Raw genomic sequence first — 19751 nt, 5'->3', positions numbered from 1 at the left:
AAGCAAGAGCGAGAAAAGGTATGTGAAACAATAAGTTTAGGTTTGAATTGACAGCAATATTTGTACAGCAGGTGAAAGCAAGGATTGGTGTGGTGTGGCAAAAGAAATGCAATTATTTACAAAAGCGGAGACAGTGCAGAGCTAACCCATTCTGATCTTATACAATCTTAACTCTTATTAACATGACAGGCACCATCAGAATCACTCCCGAAGAAAGTTTGAATGGCAAAGAAGACGAGAAAAAGTACTAGGTGTTTGCAACGTCTTCCATTCCAGGTGAGGCCAACGGACCTACACACTCCCAGTCGCTGAGGAGGGGGAAGAGGGGGGAGGAAAGCTGAGGGTGTCTGTCTTTCGTGGTTGGGGGTGGTGCGGTGATGTGCAGGTGATGTGCAGGTGAAGTGTGGAGAGGAAGGTGTAAAGTTGTGGATCAAGGGACATTGGAAATAAAGTAAAGAACGTTTGAGAAGATGTTTGTCAAGTGAAGTATTAAGAGGTCTGTACGTGTAAATGCCCAGGTTGTCTAATGCAGCGCTCTGTCTCGCAGCCGGCTCCTCTAACCATCCCGCACTCTGCTCCGTGGATTCCGTCTCACTCCGTTCTGTTCCGGCAACCAGAAATGCACCAACCAACCGAGCCGAGCTGAGCCAGAGAACCGAGAGTAACGTAACGCTTGCCATAAAATTGAGCGAACCTCGTGTGGGGAGCCAGCCCTTTATAACCCCCTCGTGGGGGCATTGCTTGGGAGTGGATCAGGCGGAGCAATGGGTGTTTTCCAGTGCCCTCAGTGGTGTGTGGACCATTACCACGTTGTTGGCCCCGCCCATTCAATGGTTCGGCAGCGGGAATGGCCCAATTTGTCTTCAGCCCTCGCCACGCGACACAGCTCCGAGATTATTGTGGGGCGGATTACTTGCGCACTTCGACCCTGAAAGTGCTCCGAACATGCAATGAGGACCACAATTGAGCAGAGCGTCAGGGATACTTACTCAATGTTGAATAGGGTCTCGTGCATGCTTGTGTCCAATTTTCGATGCGAGAATGTCCAGACCCAAGCACCGCCAATGGTGTGCAACGCTCCCCCATCCCTGTTGGTCGCAAAAGGTGGTGGTGGTGGTGGTCGTCTGGTGGCCGTTGCCAAATGATGACATCAGCAGAGCAGTGAGCTTTTGGTGTGGTGATTTTTGGTGGTTGTTAATGGCGAGTATTATTTTTCGAGCGAGCTGGCGATGTGGTTTGTTGGTGTGGGGATTATTTTGAAGGCGTCTTGTTGGTATGTGAATTGTTATAGCTTTGGGTTTTGCGTATGGTGAGGGTTGAGGTGTTTGGCTTGTTGGATTATTCTGTGTGATTTGAAGGGTTTTGGCAAGCTTATGCAAATGACTTGCCCCTGTTGCTGTGGTCTGCATCCTTGCGTTATAGAAAGCTTGTGTGTGCAGCGAAGTAAAATAAAGAATGAGAAGAAAGTTCTACATAAAGCCCATGCAATGCATATAACCCATGACACATAAGGGAAGTACTCGCTCGAGCGAATACCAATGACATAACTGTCTCGGGAACCGCTGTATGTTGTGTGCCATTTCCTTGGGGGGGGGGGAGTGCTGGTTTCTGAGAGCCATAACACTATTATGCAACCCACGCTCTTTGAATTTTGCCCTGCATCATTAAGATGGTATTGCATAGCCGCTGCCTCCTGCCTCCTTCACCGATAGCGAGTCGTCACATTCCGAGTGGTGACAAATCAATCCTACCCGGTTTCATTGGTGTAAAGACCACTGCAACCCTCTTTCCGCGATGTTGAACGTTGCTACAATGGGCTCGAGTGATGGTTAATTTTCATACTCTGATACGTGATGTGTCTCTTTTTGAATCAATTTGTAATTTATCCATTTACTTGGTTTTAATGTCATTTTTGCTATTTTATATTATTTTTTCTATTTCTAATTTTTATTTGTAAAGTTTACTTTAATTTGGCCATTGGCTGCGCGATGGAAGTTTATTTGAAATAAACCTTTATTCATTCATTCATTCATTCATTCATAACCAAATACGAACTGCTGAGGAAGTGATTGCTGCAAAAAGCGTTATGTAATTTTTGAACGATCCCTTTTTCGTACGCTATTTCTCAAGCAATTCTTCATGGATTCATGGATAAATAAACAGATTTTGTTCAGATTTTCATTGACGCATCAAAAAGTGTGCTGTCACTTTTGGTTTTGGTTAGAATCCGAATCCTAAATGATGTGAAATGGTGGAATTTTTGGTAAAAGAAGTTCACGTTGCTCTGGGGGATATGGACGGAGCCTGGATAACGCAGTAACTTGTTTCGGCGGCAAAAATGCGGACATTGTTTCATGTTGAATGTTGTGTGTGTGTGTGTGTGTGTGTGTGTGTGTGTGTGTGTGTGTATATGTGTGTGTGTATGTGTGTGTGTATATGTATATGTATATGTATATATATATGTCATGAATGGTGAATAATTTTGCAACAAAATCGCCTTGAATCCTGAGGAATACAGTTCTGAAAGTGATTTGCATGCGAGATGGAAGTTACAGAAGCGATTGTTTTCCTTTGCATCGAGAGCCATTCTAAAGGACGCAGGGTGGACTCTGCGATGAGCGGGGCGCTTTGCACAGAGGGGCAGTGTGCTCTGCCCCTGTTGGTTATTGAATCTTGGGGTATGGTATGTTCTTGTGCCGAAAATAGAAATATATTCACAAGCTGGATGCTCATGTAGAAACTTGTGAATCAACCAAAATATATTTTGTGTACTTTACTACGATATTGTGGCATGTTTGGAAAACCGTGAGAATTGCAACATAAACCTCTTTTTAAAATGTTAACAAGCAAATCGGTCATTGATCTTGTTATCCTTTGATTATAATTGTGACGTGATCCTCAAAATATAACTTTTGCATTGAGATTTGAATGTATGTTTAATTCTCCGGAGATAGCACTTAAATAAGCCATCACAGTTTAATACTTTTATATGTATATTTATATATATAATATTATATTGCACTATAAGATATTTGATTTGAACCACCATGCCATTCAGACTGCCATCATGGATTACTCAATTGGTGCTGTCTTTCACACCGTTCTACGTGTGACATTGTCCCTTTTTATTTTCAAGACCCTTTCTCCCACACCACGTCTTCGTTTAAGTAATTGGGAGTTTCACCACCAGGTGGCACAAATGAATCGCTTGTGGCATTTGCGTGAGACTCTCCATGAGTTTGACTTCTCGTTGGATGAAAATGCAGATATGAAGGAGCTTCTGCTGCAGTGTGTGAGCGGCCATGCACTCAACTCTACAGAGGTCTGCGTTGATCGGAAACGTGATGTGCTGCCATTAATAGGATGGCACACTAGAACAACAATGAGGATACTTTGTAAGAGTGTTGGTTTGCCACGAATGGTCATGTGCTTTGCCTTTCTGATCAGATGTGTAGTGTGTTTACTACTATTCCATGCAAGTGTGCGCCGTTTCTCTGTCGTTTGTGTCGAATCTTTATCGTCTAGCTCTAATTGCCACCACTCAAAGTAGGTTTTTTTTTTCTGTGACTATTCATGATTTCAGGGACGTCGGTTCTTTGTCTTTATCCTCGGATTGAATGTGGAGATGCCAAAGATTGTGCATTTGGCTGTGAAGAAGCAGCTACCCGTCTTCTCAAAGTGAGTAATGTGCTGTTGAGTTGAAGGGTCGGTTCATCATCTGCACCATCTGCCCCATCAATAACGTTAAAACCATTTTATCTCACTGTGAAAGGGCTAACTTCCATTTCTTATGGTGCAAAATAATTACTCTCATAATGCTGATAAACAAGGTGCTTAAAGTTTGCACCGAATGAAAATACGTTTTCTCTTTCCTAATATTAATGTGGGTGGACAAGATGGATATGGAAGGAAACTCTCAGGAGAGAAAAATGGAAATTTGGAAGGAGCAGAGCTTGGGGTGGGGTGGCAGTATGGGATGGTTCACGAAGGTCGAAATGATTTTGGATTGAGGACGATCTGAGATGGTGGTGAGCAGCTGTCTTGAAGACCCGGAGGCATTGTATCTGGATGAGGGATTTATCTGAGTGGGCTTATCTCCAGGCCAGGAAGAGACAAAGGAAAATGGCAGCACGCACACAGTGAGAATGAAAAATGGTTGAATACAGAAGGGAGAGCATGACGAATATACCATAGTTTACAGAAGCTGTCACATGGAGAGATAGTGTGACCACAGTACATGGGAATAATGAGAGATTATGAAAGGATAAGATTTTCTAAATAGTTTTTGAAGGGGGTAGAGAGCAAAGATGGGTGTAGAGAGGAGCAAAAGAGAGCAGTTGTGCAGTACACGTAGATCATGGGTGACGTCCTAATATTGCCCGAACAAGTAGCACGATATTGAATATGAAAAGACTTCCGAATTGATATTGCGTACAGTAATAGACGCACTAATGTTTGGCAAGATTTTAACGGACTGTACCGGCAGGAGGAAAGAATTAATCTGATCGGCAGAACTTAACTTTAGAAGAACGAAGCCACGTCCAATCGCTTTGAACTGGAACTGGAAATTTCAAGTTTGTCATTAGTTTTCTACAATTCCTGAGATGTCTTTTGCATGAATTTCTAACCGCAACTTTGTTTAATGAAATGCTTGGAAAGTGAAATAAAAGTTTGTGTAAATGTGAACCTCTAGGAACACGGTGGAGCATTGTGCTGACGTCTACTTCCGAGCCTGGCAAAAGGCCAGCGGAGACCACTTGCGGGTATGCTTTGGACTTTCGCGATACGAGTAAATTAAATCTTCCATGAATAAGTTTATTTGCATTGATGGGATCGGTTAATGTTCTCATTAAAGAACTTCCTTCATAATTTTGAGGTCACGTATCCTTACCAAATGTGAGCTCAACCACCTATGAGCAGTGTTCTACTGATTTTGTTGCATTTCATATCTGAGGAATGTTTTGGTGCAATGATGTTGCACCTGTATGAACACTGAAACCATGCTGCCAAATGGCTTCTTATGAAAGCAGGTCATCGAAGAGCATTGTCTGCAGAACCTGATGGAACATGGCATCTTCCTTCCTCGGGGGAAACTCAACACCAAAGTCAGACAGGTCGTGAAATCGGCATTGCTTGACAATGATGTTTATTCCCCACTTCATGACCACAGATATGTATATTCATCGTTTGGTACTCTCCACAATGTTACGAGTTTGTGTTGCATTTTAAATTTTGATCTCGATTCTGTTGTGGTTGGCTTGCAGCAATTTTTAATACAAAAGGGGCCATGTACAAAAATTTAAGTTAACTTGGAGGAAATGCAACAAATGAATAGTTTGCAGGATCGATTGGAAAAGGAGGGCAGTGAAACTTTGAAGGACAGGGTCATAAAGGGAAAGGGATGAATTGGTAAAATAATAAAAGCCTTGGGTACTGGGAGTTGGAGGAGGACATGTTCTGGCTCGAGCCTTTAAGAGAAGGGGTGCAAGCAGGACTGGGAAGTGTTGAGCATCAAGGTGATGTATGGTGCAGCCAGTTGAGGGAGAGCAGGGTGGTGACCGGAGTGGAGTGACCGTGAGCTGCACGAGGTTTAGTTTCCAGGTCATGTCCTGGTTCCCAAAAGGAGAGCACCACTTGGCTCCTTATGTGCATGGCTGTTCTCGTTGCCTGTATGGCTCACGTGTTTGAGGTGTGCGTTGTATGAGCGAGACGAAGCTGCTGCCATCATTCATGCCTTTGAATGGATGTGCTTGCTATTTCCATATTTTATTCTTCCCTGCACAAGTTGGTCCTGCTGTTCCCCATTTGCTCCCCTCTGTAAGTTATCAAACCCCTGCCCATAGAATAAGTTAAGGGGGAAAAACGGCCATTCTGTTTCCTCTTACTTTGAGCTCTGTAGTGAGTTCACACACGTTCTTTGTGTAAACTGTACTTGGTCTTACTCTGCCTCGTTTGAAATTATTATTGTGAAATTGCTTGTTTGTTCATTGGGTGTTGCTTTCTTGCTCGGTCATTTTGGTGCAAAGCGACGCTGGGGTAGCCTGAGGCTTGACCGGTCTCGTACACATTACAATCGTATATGTCTGTTGTGTATGTTGATCAATTAATATATAAATTATATTGAACCAATGAAAATAATTTTCCTCATACCATGTGACCAAAGGAATATGTTTAAACACAAATTCCACTTCGTATCGTGGGAGAAAAGCCTCCTTTACAAACCAAACTTTAATTTGAATTCTTCAATTCCCTCATTCATTGATTGATTCATTCATTACTTTTGTCTACAGCCTGTGGCTGCGAGTTGCATCATTGCTCGGAATGGAGCTGTGCCACTGATGCAGTGCACCTGTAGGTTAGAACAGGGATTTGGAATTAGGTCAGGGTACTGGCGATAGCTCACCTACTTTTTTGCGAATGACAAAGTGAGGTTTGCAACCTCCAACAAGTAAAGCTCGTATGCGGGACGCCCAGTGTAACGTCCATCCGATGGACTGCACACGCATTGATGATGAATTGCTCTGCCAGCTGAACACCATAATGGCAGTTTGTAGCTGGGCTGACATTCAAACCCAGGATAGGCCACCCATTTAATTTCTCTCCAATATTATCAAAATGATAATTTTCATGTATTTTATGGTGGTATTTTTTATTGATTGGATAGCCAGTGTTGATGCTATGCTATACTTTGCAATTTTGCACATCGGCTACTCGTGATCACACTGGCCAACAAGTCATTTTCATCAGATGCAATTATAGGTGGGATAGATATCTCTTGGGACGCCGATTCCGAATCTGTTTTGGTTTTCCTATAGCACGTCTAGTTTTCGTGATGAGACCAATCAAACTTGCAAGGTTATATTGCCTTAATTGTAATTAAGGCAATATAACTTTTCAAATCGGGCTATAACCTTTCAAGATAACCTTTCTAACATCAGTGCCACAAAATTGAAGTGGGGAATCTTTGAAGGGCCCCAAATCAGGGAGGTTCTGCAGGATGAAGGCTTTGAAGAAAGCCTCACTGTCTTTGAACTAAAAGCTAAGCAGGCTTTCAAATGGATCTTGGGCAACCACAAGTCTCCTGCGCACAAAGATGGAGTCCAGAAACTGCTCGACACATATCATAAAATGGGCTGTTTTTTTTTGTCAACATGAAGTGATATCTCTGGAGAATTAAACATACATTCACATCTCAAACGACACATTTTTTTACATTCACATCTGGGTTTCCTTCCTGAAAACCTTGGCGCGGTGAGTGACGAGCAGGGGGATCATTTCCATCAAGACATTCAGGCGATGTAAAATTACTACCAAGGTTTCTGGCATGATCGTATGCTGGCAGATTTCTGCTGAATTTGAAATATCGCATCAATCCAGGCAAAGTTTCCAAAAGAAAATCGTACTTGCAACGTTTTTGAAGTTGTTGTACATTTCTTTTTTCATAACTGCGTACTGTATAAATTTAACCAAGTACAGTGTGGCCCCACTGTCACGCGATCGTTGAGGTCCATAAAATGTCATCGCGAAAAAAGCGGGGTCGCGCTAAATCGGGATTCAAGAAAATCGGCTTTCAAACTGAACCAATGTTGACCTGACATCCTAAAACACCCCAATTTTCACCCTATTTGACCCGTTTTTTGCACGTTTACCTTCTTGCAAGTAAATTATCTTTGAATTAAAGAATTCCCCAACTAAATCGTTGTTACAGTAGAAATGAAAACACAAATTTATTGTTAGTAAAACTTTTTAATAAACAAAACAACGAATAAAAACATTCAAGAATATTAGCAATCATCATTTACAGGTTATTTCTTAAAAAAGTGATCGAGTGTTCCTTGCTTGAACATAACATGTCGCTGGCTGTGAGCGAAATCTAGAATGCTTCTGAGTTGGAGGATTTTTATGTGGTCCACCTTCTGGGTCTCCAGCCAATGGAGGCTAGCCTTGAGGTGTTCAATGGCTTCAGACATTTTTGGGGGTGGGGGTGGAGGCTCGTCATTATCATGTTCTTGTGGCTCGAGAACCGGTACACTTCCCTCCGCCGGTGCTATAGTTACGTTACGGACGATCTCGGCGTTCGTCAGGTGCTCATATGTTGGGCATTCGTCGGTGGCAGAGTGCCACTGGCGTAGCTCTTCTTTACTCCATTCAGACAGCTTCTCTGCCTCATGCACATCTTCCTCTGTGAAGCCTTACAAATCTGGCTTGTCATCATAATCTTCCGTTGTGGATTGGCATGATGAAAAGGCTGGCTCCAGACACTTCAACGAGCATTTCTCTGCACATGACGAGCTGACTGCTGCCCAGGCTTTCCCACCTAAGTGGCAAAGTTCTTTCATGTTCAGGCTTTTCAGTTAGGCTTCAAGCATTGTTGAGTCGTCTAAAATACTATGAATTAATTCCCGTCTGTAATTTTGCTTGAACACGGAGATGATCCCATGATCTAGGGGCTAGATCTTGGATGTCGTGTTCTTGGGGAGGTAAGAAACTCGGATCTTTCCGTCACGGCTTACGAGGTTGGCAGCTGGCGGATGAACGGGACAGTTGTCAAGCAAAAGAAGAGATTTGGATTCTAACTTTTGCTTACGCAAATGAGTGCGGATGACAGGGACAAAAGTTTTGTGAAACCAATCCTCAAAGATGACACTTGTCATCCAAGCATTGCTGTTGTGCGTGTACTTGAACGGTAACGACTTCATGTTGACATGGTGGAAACAGCGGGGCGAGCGAGATTTGCCAATCATGAGCGGATTTAACTTGTGCGTTCCAGTCTTGTTTACACAAAACAACAACGTCATGCGATCTTTGCGTTGTTTGAACCCCTCACGTCAGTGGCTTCATCTTTGCGAGCCAGTGTATGGTCTGGGATCATCTTGTAGCAGAGGCCTGTTTTGTCACAGTTGTACACTTGTTCTTCCACGTAGCCACCTTCTTCTAAGAGAGTTTTTCGTTCAGCTGGGTATTCGCTGGTGGCGGTACTGTCGACTGAGCGAATTTCTCCTGACACTAACACTTGAGAAATCCCGTGACGGCGTTTAAACCAGTCTAGCCATCCATTGCTAGATTTGAACTGTGAAGTTTCTCTGTTGATCTGCTTGTCAAACTTCTCGGCTTGAGCTTTGAGAATAGGACCGGAAATTGAAAGGCCTTCTGAGCGAGTTTGAACGAACCACTCGTACAGGGAGTCATCGAGACTGACATCTTTGGCCGTCTTCAGGCGTTTGGCTTTTAGTCCTGCTTCTTCTTCAACTTTGCAAAGCGACTCGCGTAACTTTTCTTTTCGAGATTTCCAGCCGGTATCCAGTGTTGATTCTGGTATCCCGAGGTCTCGTGCAACTTGAGTTTGAAATTTAGTCTTGATCGCGTCAAGTGCGTGAAGCTTATCTTTCACAGAAAAAGATTTTCTTTTTCTAGCAGTTTGTTTCATTTTGATAAAAAAAAAGAAGGAAAGAAAACACGAAATGAACTCATCAAAAAACTTTTCAGTTCCGGAAAGAGCAAAAAAAAGGTCCAATGACTCATCGCGTAATATCTGATTTCGCGTTAAATCGGGGTTTCACTGTACATGGTGTGTGTAACATTTATGGGAATTATACCGAAAAATGAATTTGAAGTCCTGGTGAAATAGATGTGCTATACAGTTAGCACATGGGCAACAGTGTATGCAAACCAGCAGGGTCATTCTGATTGGACAACAGCTGATTAAACCAGCTGATGAAACAAAGCAACACATGGGGCATTGAAAGCCTCAAATGAGCGATATTGGGCATGTCAAAACATACCCACACGAGAATGAGTGTTGTTGCTTGACCTCTGCCAGGCATGGCATCATCCGATTTGAGAGGGGTAGACCATAGGCTAGGTCTGGCCATGTAAATGGTCAATGGGAGGTAATGGGCTGTACTTTGAATGTAGAGGGAGACAGACACACGCACAGCATGCTCAAGCAGAGAGATTTCCTACAAGTTCAACATTGCTCCGCAAACGCTGCTCATGGCACTTGAGAGTTGGCATTCGTTAAGGTGAAAATCTTGGGGCTGGGCCTAACCACGTTGTAGCATGGCAGGAACAATGAGATGTGCATCCTTTATCCAGGGTGTGCAAGCTTTGGCATGGAGCACCACTACCAGGATCGCTATTCATTGCTCCCTGTTACGAGATGAGATCCCTCTTTTGTTTAAAATTCTCATGCGAGCTTCCTTTTGAAGCCATTGTGTCCTGTTGCGTCTTTCACCCTTTTCAAAGAGTGCCATTGAGCCTCAGCTCTCCATGGTACAGGACTCGAAGTTGATTTTGGAGTGGGGGGGGGGGGGTAGGCGCGCATGGCAAACCTTACATTTCTAAGCCCACTAGAAAATAAAAATGTCGGGAACTGTATTTTCTAATAAATACTAAAATACGGAGCGTTTAACACGCAGTTTTATTTTTATATTTTCCGGCCTTTACATATGTCAACCTTCCACATTCACTCCCATGTTAACTTTCATCAACTGAAAAGGTTAGGAAGTGCTTCATGCGCACCTTTTGATCGGTTAAGTATAGCTGGCGATATCATTCCACCCAGGCTGATGTTTCTCTCTTCACAAAAAAGATTGTGATTATTTGAAGAAGTCTGCGCTCATATCACTTCAACTGTGAGATGACAATGCAGACATGTGTTGAGGCCTGTTCAAGGATTTTTCACATTTCCCCGCTGACAAGATCATCAAGTTTCACCCTGTGGAAAATCCCCAGGTGTATTTATTTTTGGCGCGCTGCTTAAAATAGTTGCAGATGCGACTGATGAATGACTCCACATTATACTGTGGAGGATGGACACTCCATATTATACACCTCATTGGTCCTGCTAGCTTTGTCTTGTTATTGTCGTACCATGCCAATTCGATCAGTTCAAAGGAGGAAAAGGCGATGCTTTTTTTTCTTCCTGCTTTTCCTCCTCTTCCTATTATCAATGCATTCTGAAATGCCTTTCTTTAAAAATCCACGAAAGGGCTGGCAGGTACGGGAGGTTTTGGACTGCTGGCCCGTTTATTGAATGTTCTGCAAAGTTTTAGGTGGCCATTTTTATTGTCATATGTCACATTGTATTGTACGGCATTCTTTTTAATAAGTCAGACTTAATGAAGTGGGTCAAAAATAAAGTAAATAAAAGGTGAAAATCAATTGCCAACTTTTTGTATACAAAGTCTTGGCTCGTGGAAAAGCGAGTTGACAGATTGTGGAAGCAACATAAGCAGCATCGAGGCAACATATTGTTGCGGATTTCGCGCCCGCCGGCGTGCGACGGCCACGTAACTCGAATCGAGGCACGTCGCCCACCGGACGGACAATCCAGTCGTGACCCTCTCGGACTAACGCCGGGAACCAGTCACGGGTGGACCTTTCGGTCTCACCGCGATCGAGCCAATCAGCCCCCGCGTGGGATAGGGTTGCTCGCCAAATTCGAACTACCTAAGTACCCACGCGGAGGGTAGACCGGGCGATCGCACCTCGCCGCAGGTCGACTTCGGACACGGGCCACTTAAGCGACCCGTTCCGTACTATCAGAATAACCGAGCGGTGTTATCGTCGACCTCGACGGTTCGATTAATTATCGGGCGTATTCAGCCCACCACCAACCCTTTACGTGAAGCAAGATGAGGGTTCAATGGGGGAAAAGACGAAGCGAAGCGGGAGAACAGTTCAACAATAAAGCACATTTATTCGCGGCACACGGGAAGCACACAAATACAATTCCACCAAATGCACACAAAAAAAGAAAACACAATTCCATTTACACAAAAAGCAAACATAAAAGTGAAAACACAGTGCAGAGCTAATACCGACTACCGAGCACACGGCAACACTTATACAATTCTACTTCACAGACGGCGCCGACAACACATACCCAAAACCAAGGAAAAGAAATACCTCAAGAATGAGGCGGGCCTGAGGCCGAGACCGGGTCGGGCCTACCCGTCTGGTGATGAGACGCGGAGCGGCGATGGCCCCGCAACCCGCGGGCCTCGTGGACAGTGCCTGGCAGGGGGTGGGAACGGGGCCCCCTTGGTCGCACTATCTCAGCGCGGGGGGAAACAGGAGGGGGTTGCTGATGCTCGGGGTATAGAGGATCTTTATTATCCCTGGTGTGCGTCTCCACCTCGGCCAGGTCGCGCTGCCGGCCTCCCTCGGGCCTGCAGCTCCCGGCACCGACGCGAGCACCCCCTCGTCCGACTCTCTTCAGCTTCTCCAGCCACTGCAGGCTTCGGGCTCCAGACTTCCACACTCGTCCCCTCCGTTCCGACTCCTTCTCGTTCTCTCCGTTCCGACTCCTTCTCGTTCTCTCCGTTCCGACTCCTTCTCGTTCTCGTTCTCCTTCTCGTTCTGACTCCTTCTCGTTCTCGTTCTCCCTTTTGACTGACGAACACCGTCCTTTTATCCCCCCGTAACTTCGCCTTTGACCCCCTCCCTTTGACCTTTCACCTCGCTCCCCATTGGCCCGAGAAAAAGTGGGCGTGAAGGCTTTTTGATCCACAAATTTGCATATATCGATCGCCCTGGGGGCGGGGCCACCCGCCCCTCGCTCACCGATTGGACGGCAAAAAGTGGGCGTGTGTCGTTTTTGATCCGTTTTTGAAGCACAAAATCCGTGATTTTGTACACGCTGTTCGACGCGCGTTCTGCATGAGTCCAACACCGGTACCCACAGCGGGGCAAGAACGGTGGCGATGCTACGGTTGCGAGGTGTGACGTGAAGGTCGTGGCGGTTGTGGTGAAGCGGTGGTTGTGGTCGGTGGTTGATGTTGTGGTTGTGATCATGGCGGTTGGTCCAAAATAAAGATAGTAAAAGAAAAACGGCTATCCTGAAGAGTCGCAGCACGTATAAATGACATGTATTCCCACTAGACAACGGGTTTGGGCCTAACTACACATGCACTTACCGAGATACCTCACCTAAGGGACCTGAATGGTGGTTTGCGAATCTGGTAACCACAACACTACCCCCTTCCCTTTTTACAGACTCGTCCCGAGTCGTCAAATTTTCGTGTGCCATCATGTGTAGTTTTCCCCTAGTACACTTTACCTACGGATCCCTGAGTGCGACATTCATGGTATTCGTGTCCCCAAAATAAATAACCTGAGGGCTGCGTAACTATCTAAACAAACTCACTCATACGGACGACTTAAATAAAATTGCCGGCGCTAGGACAAACATGCCGGGGGCGCACTCATATGTACAGTACATCTTAACCTTAACTTACAAATTTTATACTAAACCATGGCCCAGGATCACTGAACTCTGCAAAAGAAAAGCAGTTAGCAGGGAGCCAGGCTGCCCACATGCAGTCTCTGGCTCAAAACAATGCAGGTGACAGGGAACGTGGCTGGCTGCTCACACGCAGTCCAAGGCCTTCCCTTTTGAACTGAACTCAGTGAACCACAACGGTGCTTGGGCTGCACAAACGCAGTCTCCGTGCCAGCTCAAGTGGCACACGCAATGAGCACAACGAATGGATGCATGAACGGTTTGAACTGAATGCAGTGAACCACAACGGTGCATGGGCTGCACAAACGCAGTCTCCGTGCCAGCTCAAGTGGCACACGCAATGAGCACAACGAATGGATGGATGGACCCAAACACGGTGCACGGGCCGCCACTGCAGGCCCGTGTTGTAGCTGCCAACAGGGCAGTTCTTGCAGCTTGCAAACTGTTGCCTTGATCCTGGCGCACATGGCAATGAACAGGGGGGGGGGGGGCAAAGCAAAAATTGAACGGGGCTGGTGAACGTGGGCAGTGGGCATGGCATGGCAAAGGCAGCAGGCAAACACAGCCCGCAGAAGAAGGCCGCTGCAGGCAAACACAGCCGGCAGATGAACTGGCCGGCACAGGCCTTGAAGAAAAACAGCCAGCAGATGAACTGGCCGGCACAGGCCTTGAAGCAAACACGGCCAGCCGATGGCACAGGCCTTGCAGCAAAACAACAGCTGCCGATGAAGTTGGCCGGCCTCCGCCTTGAAGCAAAACACGGCCAGCCGATGAAGTTGGCCAGCTCTTGCCGTTCAGTGGAGGTTGGTGGAGGGAGTGCGGTGGTGCTGGCCACTTGGAAGGCGGGCTCGGACCTACCTACCTGTCTCCCTCCCACCTATCGCCTTTGCCTGTCACTGTACATACCCACTCCCTTAATTTGTCAAACCCCAATTTAGCCCCAACTTATTTTTTTTTGTTGTTTTTATTTTTACTCCCCCACAATAAATCGTCCCCTAACCCCCTTTATCGTCCTTGTTCGGCTAACCTATCCTGTCACCTAGCCTACTCCCAAACCCTACGTTCCCTTCCCGGAGGGGAATAAGGGAGAGCTAGCGTCCTGTGTCGAGGCCCAACTCAAGCCTCAGAATGGCCTCCCCAGAGTTCGGCGATCTAACCCAAAGTGGGTCCAGCGGCCCACAACGAGAGAGAGGGGATGGATGGTGCGGAGGGGTACATCTCCTAATCTACCCTAACCATTTAACTGTTAAACTACCCCGGGGCTTTCAACAAGCGCCTCTCGCTTAAACTATTGGTTCTAACAACCCAGATTCCCGTCGCCTGTGTTGGTGTCCTTACAATTTCGGGCCTCGCCCCCCAATTTTCTCTCCGTGCCCTCACACGGTCTCCTGGCTGGGACACGTGGCTCCCTTTGGCAGGCACGACCCTCTGCCGAATCTCCCGCTATGGCACCCCCGGGCACTACACTGCCTCCGAGCCTACCAGCTCCCTAACACCGGGGAGTGCCCCCCATGGCACCTCCCCTGAAACGCACACGTGGCAGGCCGGCCTCCCGGGCCCCTTTCCGAGGGTCACCCGTGCCCACAACACTGCCCACGCGGCTAATGGCGCCCCGGGCCCCCGCACCAAGCAGGCGCACCCGTGCCCACTACTCTATCCCGGCCCCCCATGGGCCCATGGCCTACCGCGGCCGACTAGCCTGGTGCCCGGGGTACCCACTCAGCGATACTCACCTTTCGCAGCCACGCTCCCAAGCCCGTCAACAGGGCTCCTGCACCCCTCCAAATGGGTTTCGAGCCTACATTCCCACCAACAGCAAAACGACCTCCATTTTTCAATTTGACTAACCCAGCTAACTCACTCTACACTGACCCCGGGGTCCCTTGGGCGGGAGTCACTCCTCCCCCCAATCACTCATCGCACCATGCATTCCCCATTCACTCCACACACACAGACCCGCTGGCCTCACTCACTCACCAAGTACTCACCTCACAACTCACCAACTCTTCAACACACTCACCGCTGAACTCTGCCATCCTTCTAACTACATCCCCTAACTAACTCGTGCTCCCACGTCGTCCCTTAAACTACAGCACGTTCCTTTTAACGCTACGTAGCTAAACTACGTCCCCTCTACACATTCACAAGTCTGTCACTGTCCTCGAATGTCCCAAAAATCAATTTCCCAACCTAAATCTGGCTACTATCCCTCTAACTAATCCATTCCACGGACTCCATGAGGACTTACCCCTGCCCCATGGAGTCGGTCTAGCTAAGCTAACCCTTCCCCCTAACTAGTTTCCATCCTGTGCCCAGGCTTAAGGGGGTCTTTCACCCCTTGCCCAGGAATCCTGTACACCCGAAAGTGAGGCTTGCTTTTTTTTTTTTTTTATGCGCAGCACCTGCGCGGCAACTCAGAGCTCGCGCACTTTGCACCTGCCCGTGACGTCATGCAGCTGCACGTGTTCCTTGTCCCTCCTTGGACGGTGCCATCCGGCCGGGATACCCCTCCTGCCGGATTCCAACCACACGTGCAGCCATGACGTCACCGTGCGCAAAAGAAAACACAAGCCCCACGTCTCGAGGGGTTCCCCACGCGAACACATGTGCTTTGCCCGTTGGAGCTCAACACACACGATCGCGTGGAGAACCCGTCCGGTCCAAATCCATTTACCTGCCTAAACTTTGTCCGTCCGCGGGATCGGCAAATCCACCGCGTGCGTTTCCGGACCGGGACTTCACTCTCGCAAGCGAGCACGTGGTGGTCTCGTGCGTTGCACAGCACGAACCGCGTGCTCACTGCTGGGCGAACCCGGCACGGTCCCCGAAATAGCTACAGCCGCTACTCGGCTTTCTCTCCTCTGTCGCCGTCTCCGTCTCCATTCCACACACGCATACCTGCGTGTCACGACGCACACAGTCCACTCAATCACATTCACACGGGGAGACGCGGCTGCGTGCTCCCGCATGCCGACCGACATCTCCCTCTCATACCGCTCTCTCACACACACGGTCTCCCTGGCACACAGCGACCTTGCACACGGCCGTTCACTCACGCGTGCGGGGGCACTCACCCGCGGTGCCTCACTCGCACTCCGTGCCTCATCCACACACGCGGGGGCACTCACCCGCGGTACCTCACTCATACACACGGCGACACTCACACACGCGGTCTCTTCCACACACGGTGCCTCACCCACACACGCGGGGGCACTAACCCGCGGTGCCTCACTCACACTCCGTGCCTCATCCACACACGGCGTGCTGGGAAGCACGTACTCCGGCACCATCGCCACCACACCACTCACACGTGGTGCCTCACTCATACTGGCCGTTTCACTCACACACACGGCCTCACTCACACACGGTGCCCCATCCACACCCGGCGTGCTGGGAAGCACGCACTCTGGCACCATCGCCACCACACCACTCACACACGGGGTCGCTTCCACACACGGGGACGCACTCACACCTTGCACCACACACACAGGGACAACCACACTGGGGATTTGTGTCCCCACAAGGGTCTCCGGGGCCTCTATACCCCCCAAGCTCTCAGTGCACCTGTCCACAGCACTCCTCCCCTCAACCTCGCAAAGCACGACCGAACTCACCTGGTCGTGACTCGCCTCAAGGGGGCATACTCCCTCCCCTCGTTCCTGGAGGAGGCCATCCAGGTGCTCGCACCGGGTCCCAACACGCTCCGCGAGCTCAACCCCATTGTCCTCCACTACCTCCGTGTGTGCGTGCGCGTCACTTACCCCGTCTTCCTCGTGTAGTCTTCCCTCTATCGTTCCCATCTCCCGTGTCTCTGCCAACTCTTCACCCTTTACCTCCCTTGTCTCAACTATTATTATTTCCTTTGTCACGGCCTTCATGCCCGCCTGCCGGCATCGGCCCATGTTCTGCGTCTCACCCCGCAGCTTTTTCGTTCTTTCCTTCATTTGCTGTGTACTCGCATCGATCTTTTCGTTCATGCTTTTTATTTCGTTTTTTATTTCATTTGTCATTGCCGCATTCATTTGTGCCAGCATGGTGAATAGCTGGGCCATGTCGGATGCACTCAAGTGAGCCGTTTCGGCAGGGGTTGGGGAAGGGTCTTGGTGGAGAGGGGGGGGGAGGTGTCATACACCGCGGCCGCTGCCGCACCCACCTCGGGCCCTGGGTTCAGTTGGGCGAGTCCGTGTTCCTGCACAATCAACATTTCCTGCTCGGGGATTCCATCCTGGACCATGGATCCTACACATTCTACATCCATTTCTAATACCCCCGGCTCCCGCTCGCCTTGAGACGCCATCTTGCTTCTCGTGAAGGGTTAATTTGCTCGCTCGTAATTTGGAGGGAATCGGGGGTCGCTTCTCTCACCCCTGGACCGATTCCCGTGAATTTAGCCGGAGACAGGAGAGCCCGTTTTCCTGTTCTCCGATACCAGTGCCGCGAGGAGGGCGATGAATTTGTATCCCACTCCTGACACCAGTGTTGCGGTATTCGCGCCCGCCGGCGTGCGACGGCCACGTAACTCGAATCGCGGCACGTCGCCCACCGGACGGACAATCCAGTCGTGACCCTCTCGGACTAACGCCGGGAACCAGTCACGGGTGGACCTTTCGGTCTCACCGCGATCGAGCCAATCAGCCCCCGCGTGGGATAGGGTTGCTCGCCAAATTCGAACTACCTAAGTACCCACGCGGAGGGTAGACCGGGCGATCGCACCTCGCCGCAGGTCGACTTCGGACACGGGCCACTTAAGCGACCCGTTCCGTACTATCAGAATAACCGAGCGGTGTTATCGTCGACCTCGACGGTTCGATTAATTATCGGGCGTATTCAGCCCACCACCAACCCTTTACGTGAAGCAAGATGAGGGTTCAATGGGGGAAAAGACGAAGCGAAGCGGGAGAACAGTTCAACAATAAAGCACATTTATTCGCGGCACACGGGAAGCACACAAATACAATTCCACCAAATGCACACAAAAAAAGAAAACACAATTCCATTTACACAAAAAGCAAACATAAAAGTGAAAACACAGTGCAGAGCTAATACCGACTACCGAGCACACGGCAACACTTATACAATTCTACTTCACAGACGGCGCCGACAACACATACCCAAAACCAAGGAAAAGAAATACCTCAAGAATGAGGCGGGCCTGAGGCCGAGACCGGGTCGGGCCTACCCGTCTGGTGATGAGACGCGGAGCGGCGATGGCCCCGCAACCCGCGGGCCTCGTGGACAGTGCCTGGCAGGGGGTGGGAACGGGGCCCCCTTGGTCGCACTATCTCAGCGCGGGGGGGAAACAGGAGGGGGTTGCTTATGCTCGGGGTATAGAGGATCTTTATTATCCCTGGTGTGCGTCTCCACCTCGGCCAGGTCGCGCTGCCGGCCTCCCTCGGGCGTGCAGCTCCCGGCACCGACGCGAGCACCCCCTCGTCCGACTCTCTTCAGCTTCTCCAGCCACTGCAGGCTTCGGGCTCCAGACTTCCACACTCGTCCCCTCCGTTCCGACTCCTTCTCGTTCTCTCCGTTCCGACTCCTTCTCGTTCTCTCCGTTCCGACTCCTTCTCGTTCTCTCCGTTCCGACTCCTTCTCGTTCTCTCCGTTCCGACTCCTTCTCGTTCTCGTTCTCCTTCTCGTTCTGACTCCTTCTCGTTCTCGTTATCCCTTTTGACTGACGAACACCGTCCTTTTATCCCCCCGTAACTTCGCCTTTGACCCCCTCCCTTTGACCTTTCACCTCGCTCCCCATTGGCCCGAGAAAAAGTGGGCGTGAAGGCTTTTTGATCCACAAATTTGCATATATCGATCGCCCTGGGGCGGGCCAGTCGCCCCTCGCTCACCGATTGGACGGCAAAAAGTGGGCGTGTGTCGTTTTTGATCCGTTTTTGAAGCACAAAATCCGTGATTTTGTACACGCTGTTCGACGCGCGTTCTGCATGAGTCCAACACCGGTACCCACAGCGGGGCAAGAACGGTGGCGATGCTACGGTTGCGAGGTGTGACGTGAAGGTCGTGGCGGTTGTGGTGAAGCGGTGGTTGTGGTCGGTGGTTGATGTTGTGGTTGTGATCATGGCGGTTGGTCCAAAATAAAGATAGTAAAAGAAAAACGGCTATCCTGAAGAGTCGCAGCACGTATAAATGACATGTATTCCCACTAGACAACGGGTTTGGGCCTAACTACACATGCACTTACCGAGATACCTCACCTAAGGGACCTGAATGGTGGTTTGCGAATCTGGTAACCACAACAATATTAAAGCAACCAGGGGGATAACAGGAGAGGAGATGGAAGGAAACACAGCAACCTGAATATAGATGAGAGGAGATGGTGTGGTGTTAATGATGACAGAGAAAATAGGGATGTGGAATTTATAGCATAATGTTGTCATCTGCAAAGTGGACAAAAGGGGTTTCTAGAGTGTCAGAGAGGTCATCAGTGCACAAGAGGAACACCACTGTGCCCAAGATGCTGCTTTGCCTCACTCCAGCCTCTTTTGAAAGAGTT

At 48.7% G+C, this 19751-nt stretch overlaps 1 protein-coding gene across 2 annotated transcripts in view; it reads left to right on the top strand.

Annotated features, from left to right (window-relative positions):
* Window positions 1–19751, top strand: part of NCAPG2 (non-SMC condensin II complex subunit G2) — a 261538-nt gene that overhangs the window by 43810 nt on the left and 197977 nt on the right. For both annotated transcript variants that reach the window (XM_085875556.1, XM_085875555.1), the window contains exons 6-9: window positions 3191–3322; window positions 3584–3678; window positions 4694–4763; window positions 5031–5114. In XM_085875556.1, coding sequence (XP_085731682.1) covers window positions 3191–3322; window positions 3584–3678; window positions 4694–4763; window positions 5031–5114 — 381 coding nt within the window. The remainder of the gene's footprint in view (window positions 1–3190; window positions 3323–3583; window positions 3679–4693; window positions 4764–5030; window positions 5115–19751) is intronic.

The sequence above is a fragment of the Eptatretus burgeri genome, chromosome 3 (genome assembly GCF_056783735.1).
Source record: "Eptatretus burgeri isolate ZD-2024b chromosome 3, Ebu_testis_v1, whole genome shotgun sequence".
Taxonomy (NCBI): Eukaryota; Metazoa; Chordata; class Myxini; order Myxiniformes; family Myxinidae; genus Eptatretus; species Eptatretus burgeri.
Note: the sequence above shows the minus strand (reverse complement) of the source record. Positions and strands in the feature narration are given on the sequence as shown.